At 39.4% G+C, this 21,142-nt stretch overlaps 2 protein-coding genes across 3 annotated transcripts; both read right to left on the bottom strand.

Moving 5' to 3' along the window:
- Positions 1-1,007: 1,007 nt before the first annotated feature.
- LOC120786203 (14-3-3 protein zeta/delta-like) lies at positions 1,008-12,461 on the bottom strand. 2 transcript variants are annotated; one of them, XM_040121476.1, is made up of 6 exons: positions 12,340-12,461; positions 9,908-10,206; positions 7,167-7,290; positions 5,477-5,640; positions 2,714-2,809; positions 1,008-2,538 (listed from the first exon to the last, which is right to left on the bottom strand). In XM_040121476.1, exons 2-6 carry the CDS (start codon positions 10,199-10,201, stop codon positions 2,464-2,466), a joined length of 753 nt encoding a protein of 250 aa, XP_039977410.1. In that variant the 5' UTR covers positions 10,202-10,206; positions 12,340-12,461; the 3' UTR covers positions 1,008-2,463. The 2 variants fall into 2 exon arrangements, with proteins under 2 accessions (XP_039977410.1, XP_039977411.1); XM_040121477.1 differs by lacking the exon at positions 12,340-12,461 and adding an exon at positions 11,884-12,302.
- Positions 12,462-15,124: 2,663 nt separating this feature from the next.
- znf706 (zinc finger protein 706) lies at positions 15,125-18,617 on the bottom strand. The gene is made up of 3 exons (XM_040121478.1): positions 18,525-18,617; positions 16,843-16,988; positions 15,125-16,635 (listed from the first exon to the last, which is right to left on the bottom strand). Exons 2-3 carry the CDS (start codon positions 16,975-16,977, stop codon positions 16,540-16,542), a joined length of 231 nt encoding a protein of 76 aa, XP_039977412.1. The 5' UTR covers positions 16,978-16,988; positions 18,525-18,617; the 3' UTR covers positions 15,125-16,539.
- Positions 18,618-21,142: the final 2,525 nt, after the last annotated feature.

Raw genomic sequence — 21,142 nt, 5'->3', positions numbered from 1 at the left:
GTAGAGATCGATTTTAAAAGATTTTGGTCTGTCCAGCTTTAAATGAGCATATAACAAATATCTGTGAAGCACAATGTAACCTGTATTGGTTCAATTAGATACTGCAGCAGGACAGATAATGTATTTTTCCTCCATTTTATACAACACAGTAAGGTCTAAAATGACTGATCCTTGCTCAGACTGTCTCTGAAAAGTCTAATCATAGATCGATAAAGTGCTTCATTAATCCTAATGGGAAACTGCAGCAGTGCTCCTACAGAACTTGCAACACAACATGGCCCTTCAAAGCCATCATCATCTGCAGAGGGCAGTATTGTCAGTGAAAAGCACAGTTCCCACATTCCCCTGACAAGTTAAGTTATTCAGCTGTAACTGGAATTTTGAATTCACCAAAACTAAAGGAGGTAATGACACTAAGGAGGTAAGCCACAGTAATTTATCACCTCACTTCTAAATCAGCAGTAAAGCTAAGTCTCAAATAAGCATCTCCTCAGCTGCTGAAAGTCAGAGCCTGTGTGCAGACCCATAATGTTGCCAAGAATGATTAGTGTATTTGCCTTAAGATATGAAAATGAAATTCAGGGCAGGTTAACAAGTCACGAGGATGTAATGGGGCTTTCTGCAGGTTCTTTTGTATTTTCATTTCTGATATAAATCAAAGGTTGTATCTCACATACCAGTCTAAACCTAAAAAAAAGAGATATCATACAGATATGTAGTCTTGAACCAATCACCGTTGTGCCCCATGAAGGCCATTTCTGGCTGCGTGAACGACGACATTCATAAGCAGCCACTTCTCTGTTAATGTGACAGTCCTCATTACTTAGCTCGAATATGAGTACACTCTGAAATCACTGAGGATTTCTTAATATGAGCAGCTGACACCTCCCAGCTGGCATGGTTAATATTGGCAAGCTGGTCTGATGAACTTAGTGGCCCAACACTGCTTCTCATATGCATCAACAAAAATGTCATTCCACACATAGAGAGAAAACAAACAAACTGAGCACAGCACATTTGATTTTAATGTTTTAATTCCACTTACATGAAAGCACACAACCAAATAACGGTCTTAGAGTGTAACTTGCAAATTCTGAATCCTGCATCCCATCTTTTTAAAACCAAGATATTGTAATTAGAAGAAACTGGCACTACTTTGTGACTACTAAATGGCCATAACGCAGCTTTCTACCATGTTACATTTTATAATCAATTTATATTTAGAAATGTTTTAGTTTGTCTTTTCACAATGTACTTTTAAGGAAGGTAAATGTTACTGTAAACCATCTGGTTCAAGCTAATCCTAAGCAAAAACTGCCAGTTTCAAAGCACGCCTAACCCTCACACCATACTACTGAGAACCACATACATTCCAGGAGTCAAATCAAGAGTCAAAAGGGAATAAAATACACAAAACGAAAATACAAAAACACCTGAATAGAAAAGAGTAGAAAGCCACATAAAAGCACATGGCAAAAGCATCTTCTGCACTGCTGAAAAGATAAAATATCAAAAGTTACAGTATCGAGCCATTTTATCACGTTGTTCACTTTATCGTAGGCTGTCTATACCTTGTCATGTGTTATGGAAAAATCTCAGGAAATTATAGTCAACACATTTCACTGAGTGAAAAGATGTCAGTAAAATGGAATGTAATTCGACAAAACTACCAATCAAAGTTTAACTACAGTTTTCGTAAGTGGCCATTCATACAGAAAAAAAAAAAAAAAAAAAAAACCTTTCCTACACCCAAATGCACACAGAACTCACTGAGCCATGACATGTACCATCCATAAAATCACTACCTGCTACACTGGACACCGACAGGGCGGGATGAATACAAGCAATATGGTAATAGATCTTTACCAAGGTAACTCCTGCCATCTATGTGATCACTACTAGTATTAGAGGAGACCTAAAATTTAGTGAATTCAGACTGCTGTGACCACTCTTACAGTTGGCACGTTTCAAAGGAGTTTTGTAGACCCAAGGTTCACAAAGATTGAAAATGCTCAGTTCAAGTAAAAACATACAAATTATCAAAATTACAGTTAGAGGTTTTTTGTTTGTGTTTTCCTGCAACAGCAGCAGTTTGCTACAGTGAATAAGGTTAAAGAGAATTGGGCTGATTTGGATCTAAACGAGGGATTTCATCTGGTCTAAACCACAGACAAAAACAAAATAAAAAATAAACATCCACTGGTTCACACAATTTATGTCCCAAACAAAACAAAACAAAACAAAAACAAAAAAGATCTATTCCATTCTTTTCTCTGTGGAGGTGCTCATACAATTAACACACACACTTCAATGTATCTGCACACACATACTGTACTTTACACATTGTGAGTGGAGTGTAAACATACATATCTGTGCATGTATGTGCACACACAACCACACACACAACTTAGGCTGGTGAGAGGTAAAAAATGTGTGTTTTTGTTTTTTGTTTTTCTCTGAAGTTCAGTTCTTCTCAGCTGCCTGCTCTGTCTCTTCTCCCTCACCCTCGCCTTCACCCTGGGCGTCTGACATCCACAGCTGCAATAAAGCACAGGTTATTGGGATTAGTGCGCACTCAGATACTTTTGCATTTCAAATATTAAGTCGCATTTGTTGAGTAATGTGAAACTCAAAACCAAACCAGTACAGAGATGAAGGACAGCAGAAAGTGTGAGCGTAAGACACAGCAGGGTAATAACGTAGAGACACTCACTGTCAGATTGTCACGGAGCAGCTGCATGATCAAGGTGCTGTCTTTGTAGGAGTCACTGTTGAGGGAGTCCAGCATGGCAATGGCGTCATCAAAGGCCTGAAGGAGACAGAGACGACCATCAGTACTTCCAAAAACAATGCACAGGTTTCTCAAAAAGCAACTTTAAATTCACAAACATAAGAAGAATTTAAATAAACATTGTCTGGGCAATAATGAAGAGATCCCAGGATTTTTAAGTATGACGGAGGAAGTAAATATGCCTGCACATATTTAAAAAAAAAAAAAAATTATAGGAATAATAACAGACATATAAAATAGAAGATTGTTGCTAATTTTTACGATGGCAAAGCCCAATAGTTCCATTTTTTTGGATAAGCTTGCAACTGATGCTACACCCCTTAGTGTGTGTACACTATATATGCTTAATTGGTTTTTTCCAGTGTACCTGCTCTTAATAATACAGCCATCAAGATGTGATTGAAGTGTATACCTTCAGCTTTAATTCAAGGGGTTTGACAAAAGATATTGCATCAACCGTTAAGGAATTACAGCCATTGTTATACATAGTTCCTCATTTTCAGAGGCTCAAAAGTAATTGGACAGTTGATTAAGTATCAGTTTCATGGCCAGATCTGGTCTGTTCTCTCTTTATTTCATGACACATTAAGCAGATAAAAAGGTCTGGAGTTGAGTCCAAGGGTTGAATTTGTATTTGGTAGCTGTTCATGGGAACACTCATTATGCGCTCCAAAAAGATGTCAGTGCAAATGATGGAGGCCATCATTAGGCTGAAAAGAACAAAACAAACATGATGGAAGAAACTTTAGGAGTTGCCAAATCAACAATTTGGTACAGTCTTAAAAAGAAGAAATGCACTGCTGAGCTCTGCAAAAGGCCGAGCTGGAAGACCAAAGCAGACAACTAAAGTGGATGATCGCAGAATTCTTTCCTTAGTGAAGAAAAACCCCTTCATAACATCTAGCCAGGTCAACAACACTCTTGAGGAGGTAGGCGTCTCAATGTCAAAGTCTACAATCAAGAGACTCCTTCATGAATGTAAATACAGAGGGTTTACCACAAGCTGCAAACCACTGGTAACACTCAAGAAAAGAGGCGCCAGATTAGACTTTGCCAGAAAAAAAAAAGAAGAAAAAAAAAATCTAAAAAAGCCTGCCCAGCTCTGGAACAAGATTCTTTTGGCAGATGAAACCAAGATGAACTTTTACCAGAATGATGGGAAGAGAAGAGTACGGAGAAGAAACGGAACAGCTCGTGATCCAAAGCATACCACATCATCTGTCAAACATGGTGGAGACTGTGTTATGGCATGGGCATGTATGGCTGCCGCTGGAACCGGGTCTCTGGTGTTATGAATGTTGTGACTGCTGATAAAGTAGCAGGATGAATTCTGAAGTATAGAGGGCTGTACTATCTGCTCAGAGTCAGCCAAATGCTGCAAAAGTGATAAGACGGTGCTTCACAGTACAGATGGATAATGACCCAAAATATACCGGGAAAGCAACTTCTCAAGGCAAAGAAATTGAGTATTCTTCAATGGCCATGTCAGTTACCTGATATCAACCCAACCGAGCATGACATTTAAATTCCTGAAGACAAAACTGAAGGCAGAAAAACCATAAACAAGCAGCAACTGAGGCAGCTGCAGTAAAGGCCTGGCAAAGCATCTCAAGGGAGGTAACTCTTCCTTTGGTGATTACCATGGGTTCCAGACTTCAGGCATTCAATGACTGCAAAGGGTTTTCATCTGATTATTAAAAATGATCCTTTTATTTATAATTATGTTAGTATGTCCAATTACTTTTAAGCCTCTGAAAATGAGGGACTATGTATAAAAATGGCTGTAATTCCTAAAACTGTTAATGCAATATTTTTCATAAACCCATTTGATTAAAGCTGAAAGTCTACACTTTAATCACATCTTGACGGCTTTGTTTCAGATCCATTGTGATGGTGTACAGAGACAAAATTACAAAAATTATGTACCAAATCTTACGTACCTAACTAAAAATTATGTTTGAGTATTGTTCTTTTTTGTTGTCAGGAAGTGGCAAGAAAGTGTAAAGAGCTCATATTTAAAAAAAAAAAAAACAAAACAAAACTACTGCACCACGTTAAAAACTTTTTGGTTGCAAGACATATCCAAAGTATGGTGTCTGCAGGTGTAATTAAAGGAATAGTTGGACATTTTGCAAAACTCTTATTCACTTTATTGCCAAGTTAGATGAGATGGCCAATAAGACTTTCAAAATTGTGCTTTAAATATGAAGCTACAGCCAGCAGCTGGTTAGCTTAGTTTAGCATAAAGACTAGAAACAGCTAGCCTGGCTCTGTCCAAAGGTAACAAAGTCCTGCCAGCCTACCAGCACCTCTGAACCCTCACATGTAACATACAGAGACAGTAGTATAAATTATCTCAAACTCTCAGCAAAAAAAAGTGAATAAGCATATTTCTCAAAATGCTGAATTATTCCCTTAAGTCCCAGTTCATTTCAAGTTGTATGCAGGTCAGTTCCAATACAATTAAAAGCAGTATACACAGTGTCTGGAGCAGGAGGGCTCTCAGTCATAAAAATCAGGATGAGCACCTCCACTTTAAAGTAAACTCATTTGTAACAGACCACCATCCCCACTTAAACCACTTCATATACTTAACCAGTTTCAGGACAATTCTTTAAGAGGACACAGAATGAAGACAAACCAGACACAAAATTGGTCAGTCAAAAATAAAACGCTGGTTCTTACTTTCTTGGCCAGTTGGCAGGCCTTTTCAGGCGAGTTAACGATCTCGTAGTAGAAGACGGAGAAGTTAAGAGCGAGGCCTAGGCGGATGGGATGTGTAGGCTGCATTTCGTTGTAGCTGATTTCCAAAGCCTTCTGGTAGGCTTCTTGTGAGTTATTGATGATGGCTACAAATAGGAAGACGGACAAATCCAGAAGCAGATATTTCAAATGGGAAAAAACAATATTTCTTGGGGTTTGTTCACATTACTTTGTAACCGCCCTAAATGGTACTACACTCCACTGTGTACCATCTGTGTGTGTATTAAAAAGGTGCATGTTACTGCGTTCCAGATTTCTCACTGGCAATGACAACCACCACCCAAGCACATATTAAGGATGCAAAAACAGAAATGTAACATCTGTTAATACCTATCAATGTGACATCCAATCCCGGCCTGTGCCCCAACTGTCTAGTAGTACAGTGGTTAACAATTATTTTGATCAATTTATATGCTGAATATTTTTTTGATTAATCAATTAATCAATAAAATGTCAAAAACCCAATCATATTCAGTTAAAGGTCAGATAAGACAAAATAAAAGCAGTCAGTCCACACAACTGAGAAGCTGGGACGCATGAATGTATTTTACTAGAAAAATACCTTAGAAGTTGCTGATACATTTTCTGTAGATCAACTAAGCAATCAATTGTTTTAGCTCTACTGTCTAGTACACTTAGTTCAAACAAGTTGTTTGCCGAGAACCACATGGGACTTGGGCCAGTAGTTTACAGTTATAAAGACCAGAGTTCTCCACAAAACCAAAGAAAGAAGAAAGAAGGCATTACAAGTACATTAGTTAGGATAAACGCTCAGAGAAAGATAGTACACTTGACAAGATCAGTGTCTCCATTAAAACTGAGACACCCCCACGATTTAGAACATTTTCTTCTGTGTTTACAATTAACAGCCAAACACCAGGCTGGAGAATTGTGAATCTAAGACTGAATAAGAAAAGGTAACAAATCACACTAAGGGATTATTATGGATTTTCCGTGGATATAAAAAAATGCTCTAGATTATATGGGATTTTCATTGCAAATATGGTGCTGAAGAAAACAAATCAATCACACAACTCAAAATTAAGAAGGGAGAAAAAAAAAACAAAACCTTTAGTCCAGGTTGCTGGAGCCGCCAAAGAAAGTCAAAAAATGCCTCCCAGCAAACAGTAGCAGCCAACACCCTGGTGCTGCCCCTGTTGCCATGGCAACCCAGCAGCAGCTTTCGCCTGCATTTCGGCTGACGGTTGTAAGTTAAGTACAAGGAGGGTGGCAGCATTCTGGCCACACACACAACACCTGAAGCGAGCCTGGCCACCTCATCTTAAAGAGGGATTTTTAAGGACCATTAATCAGCACACACTCACTCCATCCTCCAATAGATGTCTAGCAGACCATTACCATAGAAACAAAGGGCCTGATCACACAGCAGCATGTGTTTTTAGCAGCAGGTGGCAACATTTAATTTTTTTATGTGTTTTAAGTGTCTTGCACACTGCTCATGAACCCCAAGCATAAGAATCCCCTTGGTTCTACTGTCTGATGTCCTCAAGTAATTGCACAAAAGATGGAGGAATTTGCAACTACAGTGCATATTAACACAAAAAAAAAGACTGCAGCTGTTGCAGGACACGAGGAGGTCTGCTTTACTCACCCTCCTTGTCCTCTCCAGCAGCCACCTCAGCCAGGTAGCGGTAGTAATCCCCCTTCATCTTCAGGTAGAAGACTTTGCTGTCGGCAGGCGTAGCATTGGGGATCAGATGTTTGTCGAGCAGGTCCTGCAATTTAAAGTGTGCAACATTAGTGTTGAAATGTGTGGAACCCAACTACACCAGCAGTTACAAGTCAACTCATGTGTTGACAACAGTATTTGGACAGGTATGATAAGTGTGCAACCAGAACCTTTAGAGGAAACAGTCAGCATATTTGCTTAAAAAAAAAGGTCCCCATCTTCTGCTTATTTCCTGTATTCCTTTACCCTTAACATCACTGTCATTTCCTAGGTCTTTTCGTCAGACATTGATTTAATATTTTCACCTCCTATTCATTAATTCTCTAAAAACGTAAAGTTTTTGAAATTAACAATATAAACAAAACAATTTTATGAATGAAAGATGCAGACGACAGCAGGCAGAGCAGCAGAACCCTTTGTGCTTTGGTTTGTCTCATGATTAACAGAGGATGTGTCCTAGTGTGATTTCAAATAGTATGGGCAATTTAAGCTTTATGTCAAAAAAACAAGAAAGTCAGGAAGAAAAAAAAAAAGATCTTTCAGTCTATCATGTACAATATAATATAAATTAGTAAACAGAACCTTTTTAGAAATAGAAAAAAAATTATCACACTGTACTCACTCTGATACAATTCTGAAACATACAAAGCCTCTTGTTCAAAATGCACAAGATATCCTTGAAGTTGGTGTCTTTGTAATTAAATGGGATTGAATGAGTGTTGTGGCAGTGGAGCGTGTTTGAAAAGGATGGAAATCCTAAAAACCACCAAGGAATTCTCCTCTTAAATTCACTGGTTTGTGTCTTGGAGTGACAGTGAATGTGTGAATACAGGATGTCTCCAAATTATCCAAACACTAATGTCTATCAGTAGGATATTCAAACATCTGTTTGGGCTGAGAGCCTTCATTTGCTTAAAATATGGCTTGTCTACATGGTAGGAAGCTTTAGCTGGTCTCGCAGACATAGTGAATTCTGTAGCATACCAAGACACAACAATATCACAACTATATGTATCTCTGCATATAAAATACACTTATTTCCCTGAATGCGGAGGACAATCATTGGCACAGATATTGGATGGTCACAGAGACCAAGTGTAATGCAAGCAAAGCAATATTAAATTAGGCAAGTTGTTTTATGGTACAGAGCATCCATGTGACTAACATACTTAAATAAATTTCTTACACTTTTGTCCCAAAATTTGAGGAGTACTCATATACTATGTTAGCTGTTAGCTACCATGATATACTTTTGTTAGCTGAAGGTTTACACTGTCCCCCATGGATCTGCCACATTCACACAGACATATCCAACCAGTAGGTTGTACTAGCACAGTGACAAAGGCATGATCCCTCACTGGCTTCCCGTTACCCATTCATTTTAATCAAAATTGCTCAGACAGCACATAAGCCCGAAAACCGTTGAGATGATGTCACGATAAAAAACAGCTCTTCTAGGCTCTGGGAAAGTTTTGGAAATATAACACCTTCATTGTTTAAAAGTCATAATGCAAAGAGTAATGGCTGTTTTACAGTTTGTTTTGCAGACTTCAATGGCCACTGTGTCAAACCGGCAGCAAGATTAACTGGTTACAACATATCCAACTCTCTAAAAAGTCCAACTCATATTACATGTAGTCATCGTAAAATATAGCACCAATGTGCTTTTGAAATGTATTGTTGATGGGTTTTCTTTTTACTGTCAAAAAGGGAGAAAAAAAGCCAGTGTTACACCACAAGGAACAAGAGACAAAGTAAACAAACTTGCGCTGTAGCCTACATTTCACGGGCAGACAATGTGTTGTTAGTTGTACTGAAGAGTAAAAGGACCACGCCAGCATCTAACTGTTGATATTTACATGTTATTTAATGTGCTACAGCCGAGCAGCTAACTACTTATCTAGCCTGCCTATGATAGAATGCTGACGTTACTGCTTTATGCAAAATTCTACTGGCTGTATCGAAATAAGGTCTCCATCTACGTAGGTGGATACTTGAACGCTCTTCCACAAAATTAATCCAAACCCAGGGACACTATCATGACACCAATAATATCAAATATAAATCTCTTTTCCCTTTTGGTTTCAATTTTTTTCTTTAACGGGAACACAGGAGGAGTTTACATAGCAGATTTGTATGTTGTAGCAGACAAAAAAATGCAATTTAATTTCAGACTAATACATACATGCCCCAGCCAGGGCCTGAATGCAGTGGCAGTGAGTGCAGTTGTTCCAGTGGTGGCTTTTTCTTCTGCACCACATGGCATAAAGGGGGAAGGGAAAAAAAAAAAAAAAAAAAACTCAAGAATGCAAAAATATTTGGAGGTGGATATCTCTCTCTCTCTCTCTCTCTATCCATCTCTCTCTCTATATATCTATCTAACTAGTTTTCTATGTGGATTTCCACATAGAAACATTGAATAACTAAGTGGAGTGCTTCCTTTTCTTCTTGCCTTCTGTCCCCCCATCAGTCAGAAACCTTTTCAGTTGTGATTCTTCCAGTTCTCACTTGCAAACAGCCATCCCCTCAGAGCCGCCTGAAGTTTTACTTTGTTACACCTCTCATTGTCTTCCCATCCATCAACCTCAATTCAAGCGTTTACTCTATTCACTTCCTTCAACTTATGCATCCCCAACCCCCCCTTCGATGTCTCTACTTCTTACCAGGACTTCCTTGCAGATATCGTTCAGCTCCTTCTCTATCTTCTCTTTGTACTCCTTGGCCTGTGCAGTCTTCCCACAGTCATCAGACTTCTGCTCCATGCTTGACACCACCCTCCATGAGGACCTCCTCGCCCCCACCACATTCTTGTAGGCAACAGAGAGTAGGTTGCGCTCCTCGTTGCTGAGCTCTGAGCCCTCCTCTGTAACGGCCTTCATGGCTGCGGCCATGTCATCATAGCGCTCAGCTTGCTCGGCCAGTTTGGCTTTCTGTACCTGCTCCTCCTTGTCTGCCATGGCTCCTGTGTGGGCGAAGGAAGGAAGGACAGAGGAGAGGGAGCCGGGAAGGACAAAACAAAGGGGACAGGAGACGGATTAGGAAGACCGAGAAGAGGGAGTTGGGGGGGGGGGGCAGGAACAAGGGGGGGGTGTGGAGAGAGACAGAGAGAGAGAGAGAGAGAGAGAGAGAGAGAGAGAGAGAGAGGCAACATGATGGGGAAGGGGGGAGGGATTTGATCATTTAACTTGAATGAAGGAGGACTACAATGCTTGTACACATGTCCTTCCTGCCTAATATGATTTCTCATGTGCATATGCATTTAAACATATTGACTCAAGAACTCCCCATTATATTTTGAAATACATTTGATCAACAAAAGTGGCAATTACTTAACAGGGAATAAATAGGGGTATATATTTCAAGTACTCTGTAATATAGCTGGAGAATCTTACATGGACAGAAAGTCCAGGTCACATGAAACATTTGGTGCATTGATCAGAATCACTGTCATAATCTTATCGTTCTTTCAGTCTCTCACAATGGTTGGGAACATTTTTTCAATAGTGTCTTTTGGGTGTGTGCACACCAGCTTTTTTAAAGTAATTTTTGGATTTCAACCAGCTCTCCTCAGCACTTAGTCTGGCATCAACTGGCATCAAAGTAATTAGAAATACAACGAGAGAAAGTGCTTATATGTGTACAGGAGTTTTACTTCAGTAACAGACTCTCTAGACTAAGTTTAAGATAAAAATTTGCCAAATATCATGACTGTTTTTGCCGCATAAGGGCCACAATATTGAAAATAGCAAGTTACATTAGTGATGCAACTAATGATCCTTTCAAATATCCATCCTATTATTTTAGTTTGCAGATTTTTTCCTGATTACTCAATTGGGCCATGAAATATGATATGTAACTTAAAATTATGTGAAATACTGCAAAATGGACATCCCCTTTTCCCAGAGGCGACCCATTCAAGAAGTTGGGTTAGGGCCCCGACTGATCATTATTTTCATGATCAATTAATCTGCAGATTATCTTCTCTTTTAATCCATTAGTCGTTTGGTCAATAAAATGTCAGAAAATAGTGAAAAAATGTCCATCACAACTACCCAGAATTACTCGCTTATCAAAATACATTTAGATTAATTTCCTATCGCTCAATTACTCAATCACCTTATCACTTCAGCTGTGTGTTAAATAAATTTAAAAAATGAATTATTGGCTCTATACCAGGTGAATGCAGGACAGACCTAATTAAAATATATACTTTTGAATAATACAGGTGAGGAAAAGAAGGCTACAAGATTTTTCCAATTTCCTTGCTTCATCTCATGATGACTGCAGGACAGTTGCAGTGCATAAACAACAACTATAATCATTACAAACAACAGTTGCAGATGATTGCTTACTAGCTGCTTTGTACAAACCTCTGAGACCAGCATTTCAATCATACAGTGAGTCAGATTTGCCAGGAACGCAGACACCTGCACCCTTCTGAGGAATGTCGGCCACCCAGTTTCACGTCTCACAGACACACACACACACACACACACACACAGACAGACAGACAGACAGACAGACAGACACACACACACACACACCTGCCCACCGAGCTCCTACTGTGGACGGCAAGGATACAAACCGCCAAAAAAATAAGCCTTCCTAAAGATTTGGCTCTGATATTTGCAATGTTTACCGTGAAAAATGCTTGATAACGCCGAAGAATGGCAGACAAGACCCAGTAACAGTGCCACCGAATCGGTTAAACTGGAATGAAAGGAGCCTCGCTTAGTTCAGTCCAGTGAACGCCCTTTTTCGTTTCCCGGAAAACAAACCATGGCTATTGGTTTCACGAGCATTTAAGCATTATTTTTAGGCTGCTTCAGTCACAAAAGCTGATTCGGTATAATCAAAAAGCTGTCTTCTAAACACGGCGAGTAAAAAACAATAGATGGGTTAAAGTGCAGTAGCGCTTCCCATTCAGCAAGCGCCGAACAATGACTGAGCAGCAGAGCATCACTGGCTTCCACTTAGATTCAGTAGCAGCGATTCATGCAATTCTAAAAGCGTCCCCAAAAGCACACGGAGCGAAAGTAACGATTTTCCGTCGAACATACCGCCAATCATCAACAGTAAATAACCGTGAACTAACCTGTGAGTGTCGTTAGACGATGTTGTTCCTTGACTCCCGGCCGCACAGCTGATGATCTCTCCCGCTCATCCACGGGGTTTCCCTCCAATCAAAGACACAGCGGCAGGGTCGCACCGGGACGGATGACGTCAGAATCGAGTTGCTAGGGAAACCAAATTTACGGGCAAAAAAAAAAAAATTTTTTTTAGGTCGACAATTCAGAGATTTTTCCGGATTTTCAGAAATATGATTTACAGGCAGCCTGGTATTATTCAAATTTTTGTTTTAAATTGAGTAAATATAGTGTATAGGACACACTTTTTGGTTCTGAATTCTTCGGATCGTAAAAGCACTACGCTTCAGTTTTATGAATACAGAAAAATACACGTACCATGAGCGTTTGCACAACAACGCCCGCAAAGAGTTGTGGGAGATGTAGTTGGTATATTCCATCTTTGGTATAAGGCGAAGGATATATTTTTTTCTTACCGCACAAGTTTCCTAAATGCTGATTGCTGTTGCTTGCTATGGAAACTCTGTCTCTTGGGATTCTCTGTTGGATCTGGCTTAGATATGCCATCATTTTCAATTCAGTTTCCCTATCATCAAAAGGGGAAACGAATAAGAAATGAAAAAAACGTCCATTTATGATCATTTCAGTGAGATTCCCATACACACACATGCACACACAGTAAATTGCATGTCTACTGACACAGTGAAATCATAGTGAGAAAACATTTGGATGAATAATAATAAATACTTGATTTGTCATCAAAAATGATTTTTAAAAAAAAAACAGTAACTATGCTATGTCTCTTAGGCCTTAATCCATATGTAGTATTTACATTTTGCTAATTTAATTAGACTAGTGGCCCTATATAATAGTGACAATTCTGAGATTAACAATATATAATGGCCCAACTTTTTTCCTACACACACTGACATACAAATGTGCATAATTTAACACAAAATTTATTCATACAGATGATGAAATGTTCCAAAAGTTTAATTAACATTCCTGTGGAAGTAATGTTAAATAATGTTTTCAGCTATCACTAAGCCCTGCAGTGGGTGTCAGGCTATGCCCCTCGCAAATCTACTGAACATTTCTAACCCTGATCTTATGTACCTTGTAACTGTCTTCGAATCCTACTCTCGCCCATGCTGCTTAACCAGGCTTTACATTAAATCTACATGTATTTGCTTAGGCTAAAGTACACTGGCCACCACACTGGCTTGATAGGCAGGTTCATCTGAATGCCGTTTCCCCCTGAGTAGTCCAGCCACCATCCCTGTTTATCTAGTTCCACTAGTTTAAAAATGGCCACTAATTCGGCCCTTTTCATCACGGTTTGCCTGGGTCCACAGACTTTTGGGTGGGGTTTTGGGTCGTTTTGAAGCAGGCCAGTGGTCGGGAATGGGCCTCTGTACTGATTTTGAAACAAAAGCTTGTTTTGGGCCCAGACGGAGATACTAATAAAAAGCAGTACTGTTGCCATGGTGGTCACTGATCACTATGGTTCAGAACCCTGAGTTGTTTTCCTGAAAATTAAAATGTATAAACAATTGTCCATAATTCTGAATTAACATTAGATGGTTTAAATGACACAAAGCCAAACACCACAGTGTTTCAGAGTTTCATTATAACCCGTACAATGAGAGCAGATCATGGTTTGCAGCTGTTTTCATCTCTTCAAACTGAGATATGTGCCTGGAAATAGATGATCTATAGCCAGTGGGAATCTAATTAATTCCTTCACCTAATTAAGACAACTAATTTCATTTTGTGCAAGTGCTCCTCTTTTTCCTGTCAGTCCTGGGCCTAGATTCAAACAAACAGGCCAGAACATAAAGGAGATTTTCACGGATGTGTGTGTATGTGTGTATCTGCTTATATGAATGAATGTCTGATGTGTTTTTTCATTCACAAGACGGGAAGGAAGGAGGCGGATTATGTGTGAGGACACAGAGGAACAATGTGGGCTGTGACTCATTCAGCCGAGCCACTCAAACCATTAAGAAAAAGAAGAAAGAAAAAAAAACACAGCATGGCTATGGCTTTTTTTTTCTTCTGAATACTCAGAATGAGGGAAATTGAGCTGTATTTCTCCTCAAATGATTGAATTGTTACAAAGAAGATAGATTTTGTGGCCATTAAGGACTGATCTAATAAGAGGCAAGCTTCTAACGTTGTTATTTTTTTGGTCTGTATTTAAACATATTTCTGTTTCTTACTCGGAGCTAAAAGTGATGCATCTGTCATAGCTGTAGAAAAGGGAACATGGGGGGAATTAATGACTTTTGCGATGAAAGAGTCAAAGTCATCTTTTTCTGCAATTCAAGTGACTTATTGGTTCAGACAGGATTCATTCTTTTAGACACACACAGTTCTTAAGTTTGAGTCATTTCCTGTTGTTCAATGCGTCTTATGACATAACATGGCTTGTTATCTGCGAGACGCTTTATTTGTCCTTATACTGTATCTCTGGTAGTAAGACTTTTCTGTTGATGCAGTTTCAGGTGGTTTTGTTTTTCTGTTCAGCCATGCTGACCGTCACTTCATAATAACTTCTCTGTTTTATAATTCAACCCCCAGAAACCCCCCAAAAAGAACAAACACCCATAATGCAAAACCGTTGCTGATGCTTATGTATGAGCCATCATTTCCTGTATGTCAGAGAATATTTTCTTTAAAAGAAAAATTGACAGTGCTTAAGTGTGGCAAATATACAGCCTTCCATGACCTTTGTGGCTTGGTTCGATCAACATGTTGTCACATCAGCTGGCACAAAAGAATCATTTATTCATTTAAAAATGTCACAGATTATCAACACAGCCTCCTGGGATGATGTCCAAGTCAGATGTCAATTACTCTCTCTGAGTCTTCATGTCTCCCCTTCAACCAGATAGTCAGGCTCCTTGGAGGCAAAATGCAATACCGTGCATGAAATGTTCATTATTATTCATTAATTATTGCGCATTTGTAAGTGACAGCTAATGTCCTTGGAAGGATTCGCATTTACATAATTTGGAAAAAAAAAATAAAATACTTATTTTGTGAGCAGAGCAGCAGAGAAGTGCAGACAATACGGACGGAAAATACTGAACTGTGAGGCCAACAAAACCTTGAAATCTAGACAGCGTGTTTTTAGTCCACCACACCAGAAAAACAAGGCGCGCACACAGTATCTGTAACTGACAGGTCTGAAAGAAACCTTCCATCTGGACCGATAGTATTATTTGAAAGGATCCTCCCTATCTACTGAAAGACACAGTGTCTATGTGCTATTTGTCTCCTTCATCATACATCCTACGAAACACTGTCAGAGAAAACCATCAAAAGAAACAATTCCAAGAAAAAAAGTAGATATACAACAAAGTAAAATTTAATAAAATGCTTATAATACATCATTAGAGCATAAATTCATTTTCTAAGTGTACAAATGTTGTTGACAAGCTCCCATAAATTTTAACTTGCAATTCATGTAGCAGCTTGGAAATGGCTGGCAAAATTTCACATTTTTATGACGTGGCATAAAATTATGATTAACTAGACGAAAGATTGCAGTTCAACAGGGCAGACAGCGCTGTGGAGGGACTGATATTAGAAAAAGAATCTCACTGGCCCCATTTTATTCAATACTCAACATTCACAGCCAAATTAAATAGAATTATTAACACGACATATGAGGTCACATTTGTGACAAACTAAAAATTAGAATTAAAACATTTTGTCTATATCCCATCCAATCTAAATTTGTGCTTTGTAAGCACACTGTGTGTTCACCTTATGTGGCATGCTGGCTATAAAGGTTTAATCAGACACTCAATCCATTAAAGCTTCAGATAAAGAGGTACAAGAGCTAGCAGCAAGAAATATTCCTATGTGCACAACACATCGTGGGCAGTGAGGAGTAGGTTCTGAGAAACTGTGAGAATGAAGCAAGAAATATTCATTCACCACTTGAATCATAAAGGTCGTCAGTGACCCTGAAATTAAAACCAGAGTTTAGGTTTACCCCCTCATGTATTTATACACAAGTAAAAACAGGACCGGATGGGAGGAAAAATTGCATCAAAGGCAACCTGGCCCGTTAAAACCTAACTGATGATAACTGCTTCATGTTCTTTACATCAAATCATCCATTGCTGTCAGACTGGGACAAGTGCAGAGTTGGTGCAGGGCCTTGAAGAACTCAATTTGGTATCCAGGGTGACTGTTTATGCCTCCACTCCCTCTAACTCTGGGGGCAGAGGAGATTTTGGGTGCTTGCTCTCGAAGTGCTGCTTGAAGGTTTTTGGATCGGGCATCTGGGACTGCAGAAGGGAACGATACATCCAACAAAATAAGATATAAATTAGGGAAATGGCACGAGTCTTGCATTCGGTTGAAAATATGACTTCTCAGTGATCAACTTTACACAAATCTAAAAAAAAAAAAAAAAAAAAAAAAAAAAAAGGGACCAAATGGCATCAGAAGTTAATCCAACTTCTGGGTTGTCAAAATTGAGGCTTCATACCCACCCTGCACACAGAGCAGGTAAACACTAGAGCTGCCTTGGCTGCCGTCTTTTGATCGTGACCCTTGGCCTTTTTCATTTCGGCCTGTTTCTTGGCATTCTTCTGCTGAGACTGAATCTTCTGATGCCCACGTGCCATGCTGGCAAAGCCTAGAGAGGAGGATGCAAGGACAAATGGCTCAATGTTTCCTGATAAACATCAGTTTCATGGACTTTCTTTACTTTTTATTATTGTTGATACACATCTATATACAAGTCAGTTAGTAGTTAGTCAGATCTTTTTTTTTTTGGTATCACAGCAAAGGGTTGTATAATACCATGTTTACTGTGATACCAAAGGTGAAGTATGGCTGACAGACCATCACAAATCATGGTCTATACAACAGGCTATTCTGTCCTTACTGTATGTTACATCAGTCCTTCACAGGGCTAATGCAAGGCCTTATGGGAAGCTAAAAGTTTAATGGTTATAAAGACTCTACAAAGCAAGCAAATAGCCAACAAATTCCAGTTAGGCAGGGTCAAGCAAAGTAAACAAGATAAAGCTCCAGTCTGACCAGAACTGAAATGCTGGCATTTCAGGTGAAGTCAGTCAGCAAGCAGGTTCATAAAACCTTGACTTGCATGAGGGTAGGAATTACGCAATTCATGAAAGACATTCAGGACGAGTGAACCTAAACAACATTAGAAATGCATAGTGGCTGAACATGGGCCTATTCCAAGAAGCAACTTTATTGAGTTATCTGGAAAATTCTGTCGAATAAACCTGCAACCACCTTAAATCTGACACATGGACTGGCTTTAAAAAATGAATGAATATGGGTTCCGGGTTTTAATCATCAAGATAACAAACCTGTTTCTTGGATCGGGTCCAGGTTGGGAAGGTTATGCGAGGGATTTATTTGGCCCTTATCATTGGAGTTAAATTGTGCATAATCCCTTACAAATGTTCAGTTAATCAAGTTACGACACTCTGAGGCATTCAGGCCCCCTGCAGGTCTAGGGATTTGGGGCAGTTACCCACTTTGCCCTGTTGGTAATCCGGCCTTGCTTACTAGCAACTTTTATAAATAGTCAGATGTTAGTCAGCAATGGATTTAGTGTTAACTAGTGTTGGTTAGCATGTGAAAAATCTGCTAAACACCCAATATATTAACCTCTATCAACACCATATGTTATCTAGATGTTTTAAAACTGGGTGCACTGGTCCTGCCTGCTTGGGGCATTGAATGTAATATGGTAATTTCAGTTATTTAATTCTTCAGATGTAGGGACAGTGAGAAAATACAGACGAATTAGCACGTTAGCAGTTACTGTAGCTGTCACAGATTTCATATCCTCTCCATCTCTTCGTTTACTGATGGACAAGTCTTCATGTTAGGGTGCTTCAGACAAACCCGTTACGTTACCACGGCACACTGTCATCGCGGTGACACCAGTTTGATTTGTTCTGCACTTATCCAGCTGTTAGCCGGATCTGAACTGCAAGTGTCAATCAGCTGTAACGTGGGTTAGCCCACATGCTAACCTCAACTCCCTCTGGCTATCTCGTTAGCTAGCCGGCTAACTAATATTTCCTTCCTTGAATATTTCCTTCAGCTTGTGGTTAACCACCGATAAGTTGTACCTTATATATATATATACATATATATATATATAATTTGTTTTAAGTACAGCAATTCTTACCTCTTGCAATAACAGTACGTGTCGTTAGTTGCCCACACACAAGTGTGACAGCTGCTCAGTTCACACACAACGGATAGGGTAACGCTGCGTTCATAGACACTAGCAGGACTCGGCCTTAGTAGCATTTATTTAGTTTCATGAGTTAAACAAAAGCAAAACTTTTTTTCCGACTTAACCAGGTAAATAAACGTTTCATAGGTTAGGAGCAGTATGATAAACTTTTTTTGTTTTTAGTGGATTTAAATGAATGACAGGATAACACAAAATCACCTTTTAACATAACTCGTATAATTATTGTTTTTACGATTATAGGAGGGGTACTTGAATGCACCGGTAGGGCTGACTGATTAAAGCCGCCCGGCTGCAGCTACATGTCATTGATAACGTTGCCCCCAAGCGGCGGCGTTTGGTTAGTACACGTCCACACAGAACAATAGAAACACAAGCAGCTGACAAATTAGTACAAATTATAAGATATTTTTAATTATATGCATTTTGATGATCACCGGTACCAGGTCTGCTTTATCCACTGTTTTATTTACCATTTCACTGAATAGTGTGTGTCACACTGCATGATATCTGTAGACACAGGGCTGATGTTTTATTATTCGTTTGGCATAAGAAGATGAAAGGCTTTTCCCATCTAATGGTCAGATTAAGTATTACATTTATTTTAGCTTTGGAGAAATGCACTGGAACAGTGTGCTTGCAAACGTTTGAGAAAGAGATTGTGTGCCAAAATACCCCTTTTTTCTATTTGATTACGGTTATGTTTCTTTAAAAAGAGCAGCTAATATCAGGGGGGATTTACAATCCTCGCTTTTACTTCTTACAGCTGTAAACAGTGCCATGCTCAAATACCTGGAGATGCTTTCAATTATCTACTCATAGAGTTGCAGGGAAAACAAGGTGAGGAACAGAATTTACTATTCACGTTTGTAGAATATGCGATGGGATGTCTATAATGAACATTCACCAGGCCTAACTTGGCCATCAAGTGTTTTTTACTCTGATTTACCCAAATTATATTAAAAAAATGTCAAAACTGTGCATTGCTGATTAAATATACTCATTAACTTTTTTAAGTTGTGCTGTTTGTCAGGTGATTTTTATTTGTTGAACCTTTTGCACCTCATGTTACTGTTTTTTTTTTTTTTTTTTAACTTTCAAGCTATGTGCATTGCACAGTGCCAAAAGTCTTTATATCACACATCAATATTGAGAGGTAAATGATAAAAGAGATGTTCCCTCAGAATTGACACTAGGGGGCAGGTATGGAGGAGGACTACTGTATACTTGCCTGTTCAATCCTGCCTTGAGAGTCTCAGTGACACTAGCATCCACTTTATGTCCACTGTCAGGCTTCACAGTGTGACCGAGAAACCTGCGCGACACAGGCACAACCTAATACTGGTAATGGTTTTAATGTTAAAAAAGCTGAATTATCATCATAATAACATCGGTTCAAAGACCTACTTGTGTACCACTGGCCCAGTAACAACCGTTTTCACTGAGAAGCATTTACGAGCATTTATTTTTATACAAGACACGGCAGCGGGATGACCTGTGTAGACTAGAATGTGGCTCAAGGGACCACCTTAGATATTAATCTTTTCTATCTGTGACTGTGGTTTCGCCGTCCTACGGGAACAGTGGTGCTGTTCACCTCTGCTCAGTATTTGACTAAATTCAGCTAATATGTAAATGAACATCAACTCCAGGTCTCACATGATGGAAACACAGGCCCGCATGAGTCCAAAGTATCAGTCCATCTATGGAGACCATAATGAAATCAGTTTTTATTAAATCTAGTGGTGAGATGCCTTAGTTTATTTGTCCTTTTCAGAAAGAATAACTCAGTCAAAGTAAACAGAATTCCAGAAAGCAGTGTGTGTGTGTGTGTGTGTGTGTCTATTTTTATTCACTTACAGGAACAGCAGCACTCCCATCTGTTGAAAATCTTCCTGACAGTAAGGTGTCATGACTTTCTTGAGAGAAATCTTATCATTGTGAGAAAAGTCTCCAGCCAGCCATTGTGCCCCCCCCACCCCTCTCAACCTTCCTGCTGTTTTTTTTTCTCATCATAAGAAAAGAGAGACAATCCTTTGAGTCTTTTGTGAAGGAGGGGGGGGGGGGGGGTATCTCTCCAGAGAGAGGGATGTGATTATGCTTTCAGAAGGGGGCAAAAAGTAAGAGAAAGAAGAGGAGGGGGAAATGACAAAAGCCACACATTGCTCAAGTTCCCCCACCCTGGAGGTTGTTGTGCAGGGACTTGCTAGCTTAGGTTTGGGGTGGGGTTGTCCAGCCTTAGGGCCTGTGTGAAAGCAAATCTTCCAGGTGTCAGCTCTTCAATAGGAGAGGAGAATATTATCTGGTTGTCCATTGTGCGTATGAATAAGCAGGGGTTTGCCGCAGACAGCCTGAGATTTTTTTTCCCCCATTTCGGTGTTTTCCTCCCACCACAAGGGCTTTCAGGTTCATTTTGGGCTCAGACAAGTTTTTTTCTGTTTTGTTTTTTTAATCTTTTAGCTCTTGCACTGCACTTTCTACATGACCACAAAACTGAGGTCAGTGACTTTTTCAAGACGTTAAGCCAGGGTCAGGAAAGATTTCTGAAG

This window comes from Xiphias gladius, chromosome 24 (assembly GCF_016859285.1).
Source record: "Xiphias gladius isolate SHS-SW01 ecotype Sanya breed wild chromosome 24, ASM1685928v1, whole genome shotgun sequence".
NCBI lineage: Eukaryota > Metazoa > Chordata > Actinopteri > Istiophoriformes > Xiphiidae > Xiphias > Xiphias gladius.
Note: the sequence above shows the minus strand (reverse complement) of the source record. Positions and strands in the feature narration are given on the sequence as shown.

Excerpts from the sequence above, each read along its gene's own strand:
- LOC120786203 (XM_040121476.1), bottom strand. The coding sequence starts at position 10,201 with ATGGCAGACAAGGAGGAGCAGGTACAGAAAGCCAAACTGGCCGAGCAA. Across the intron at positions 7,291-9,907 it reads ATATCTGCAAGGAAGTCCTG|GACCTGCTCGACAAACATCT; the intron begins GTAAGAAGTAGA and ends TTTAAATTGCAG. Across the intron at positions 2,810-5,476 it reads CCTGCCAACTGGCCAAGAAA|GCCTTTGATGACGCCATTGC; the intron begins GTAAGAACCAGC and ends TGTCTCCTTCAG.
- znf706 (XM_040121478.1), bottom strand. The coding sequence starts at position 16,977 with ATGGCACGTGGGCATCAGAAGATTCAGTCTCAGCAGAAGAATGCCAAG. Across the intron at positions 16,636-16,842 it reads TTACCTGCTCTGTGTGCAGG|TCCCAGATGCCCGATCCAAA; the intron begins GTGGGTATGAAG and ends TCCCTTCTGCAG.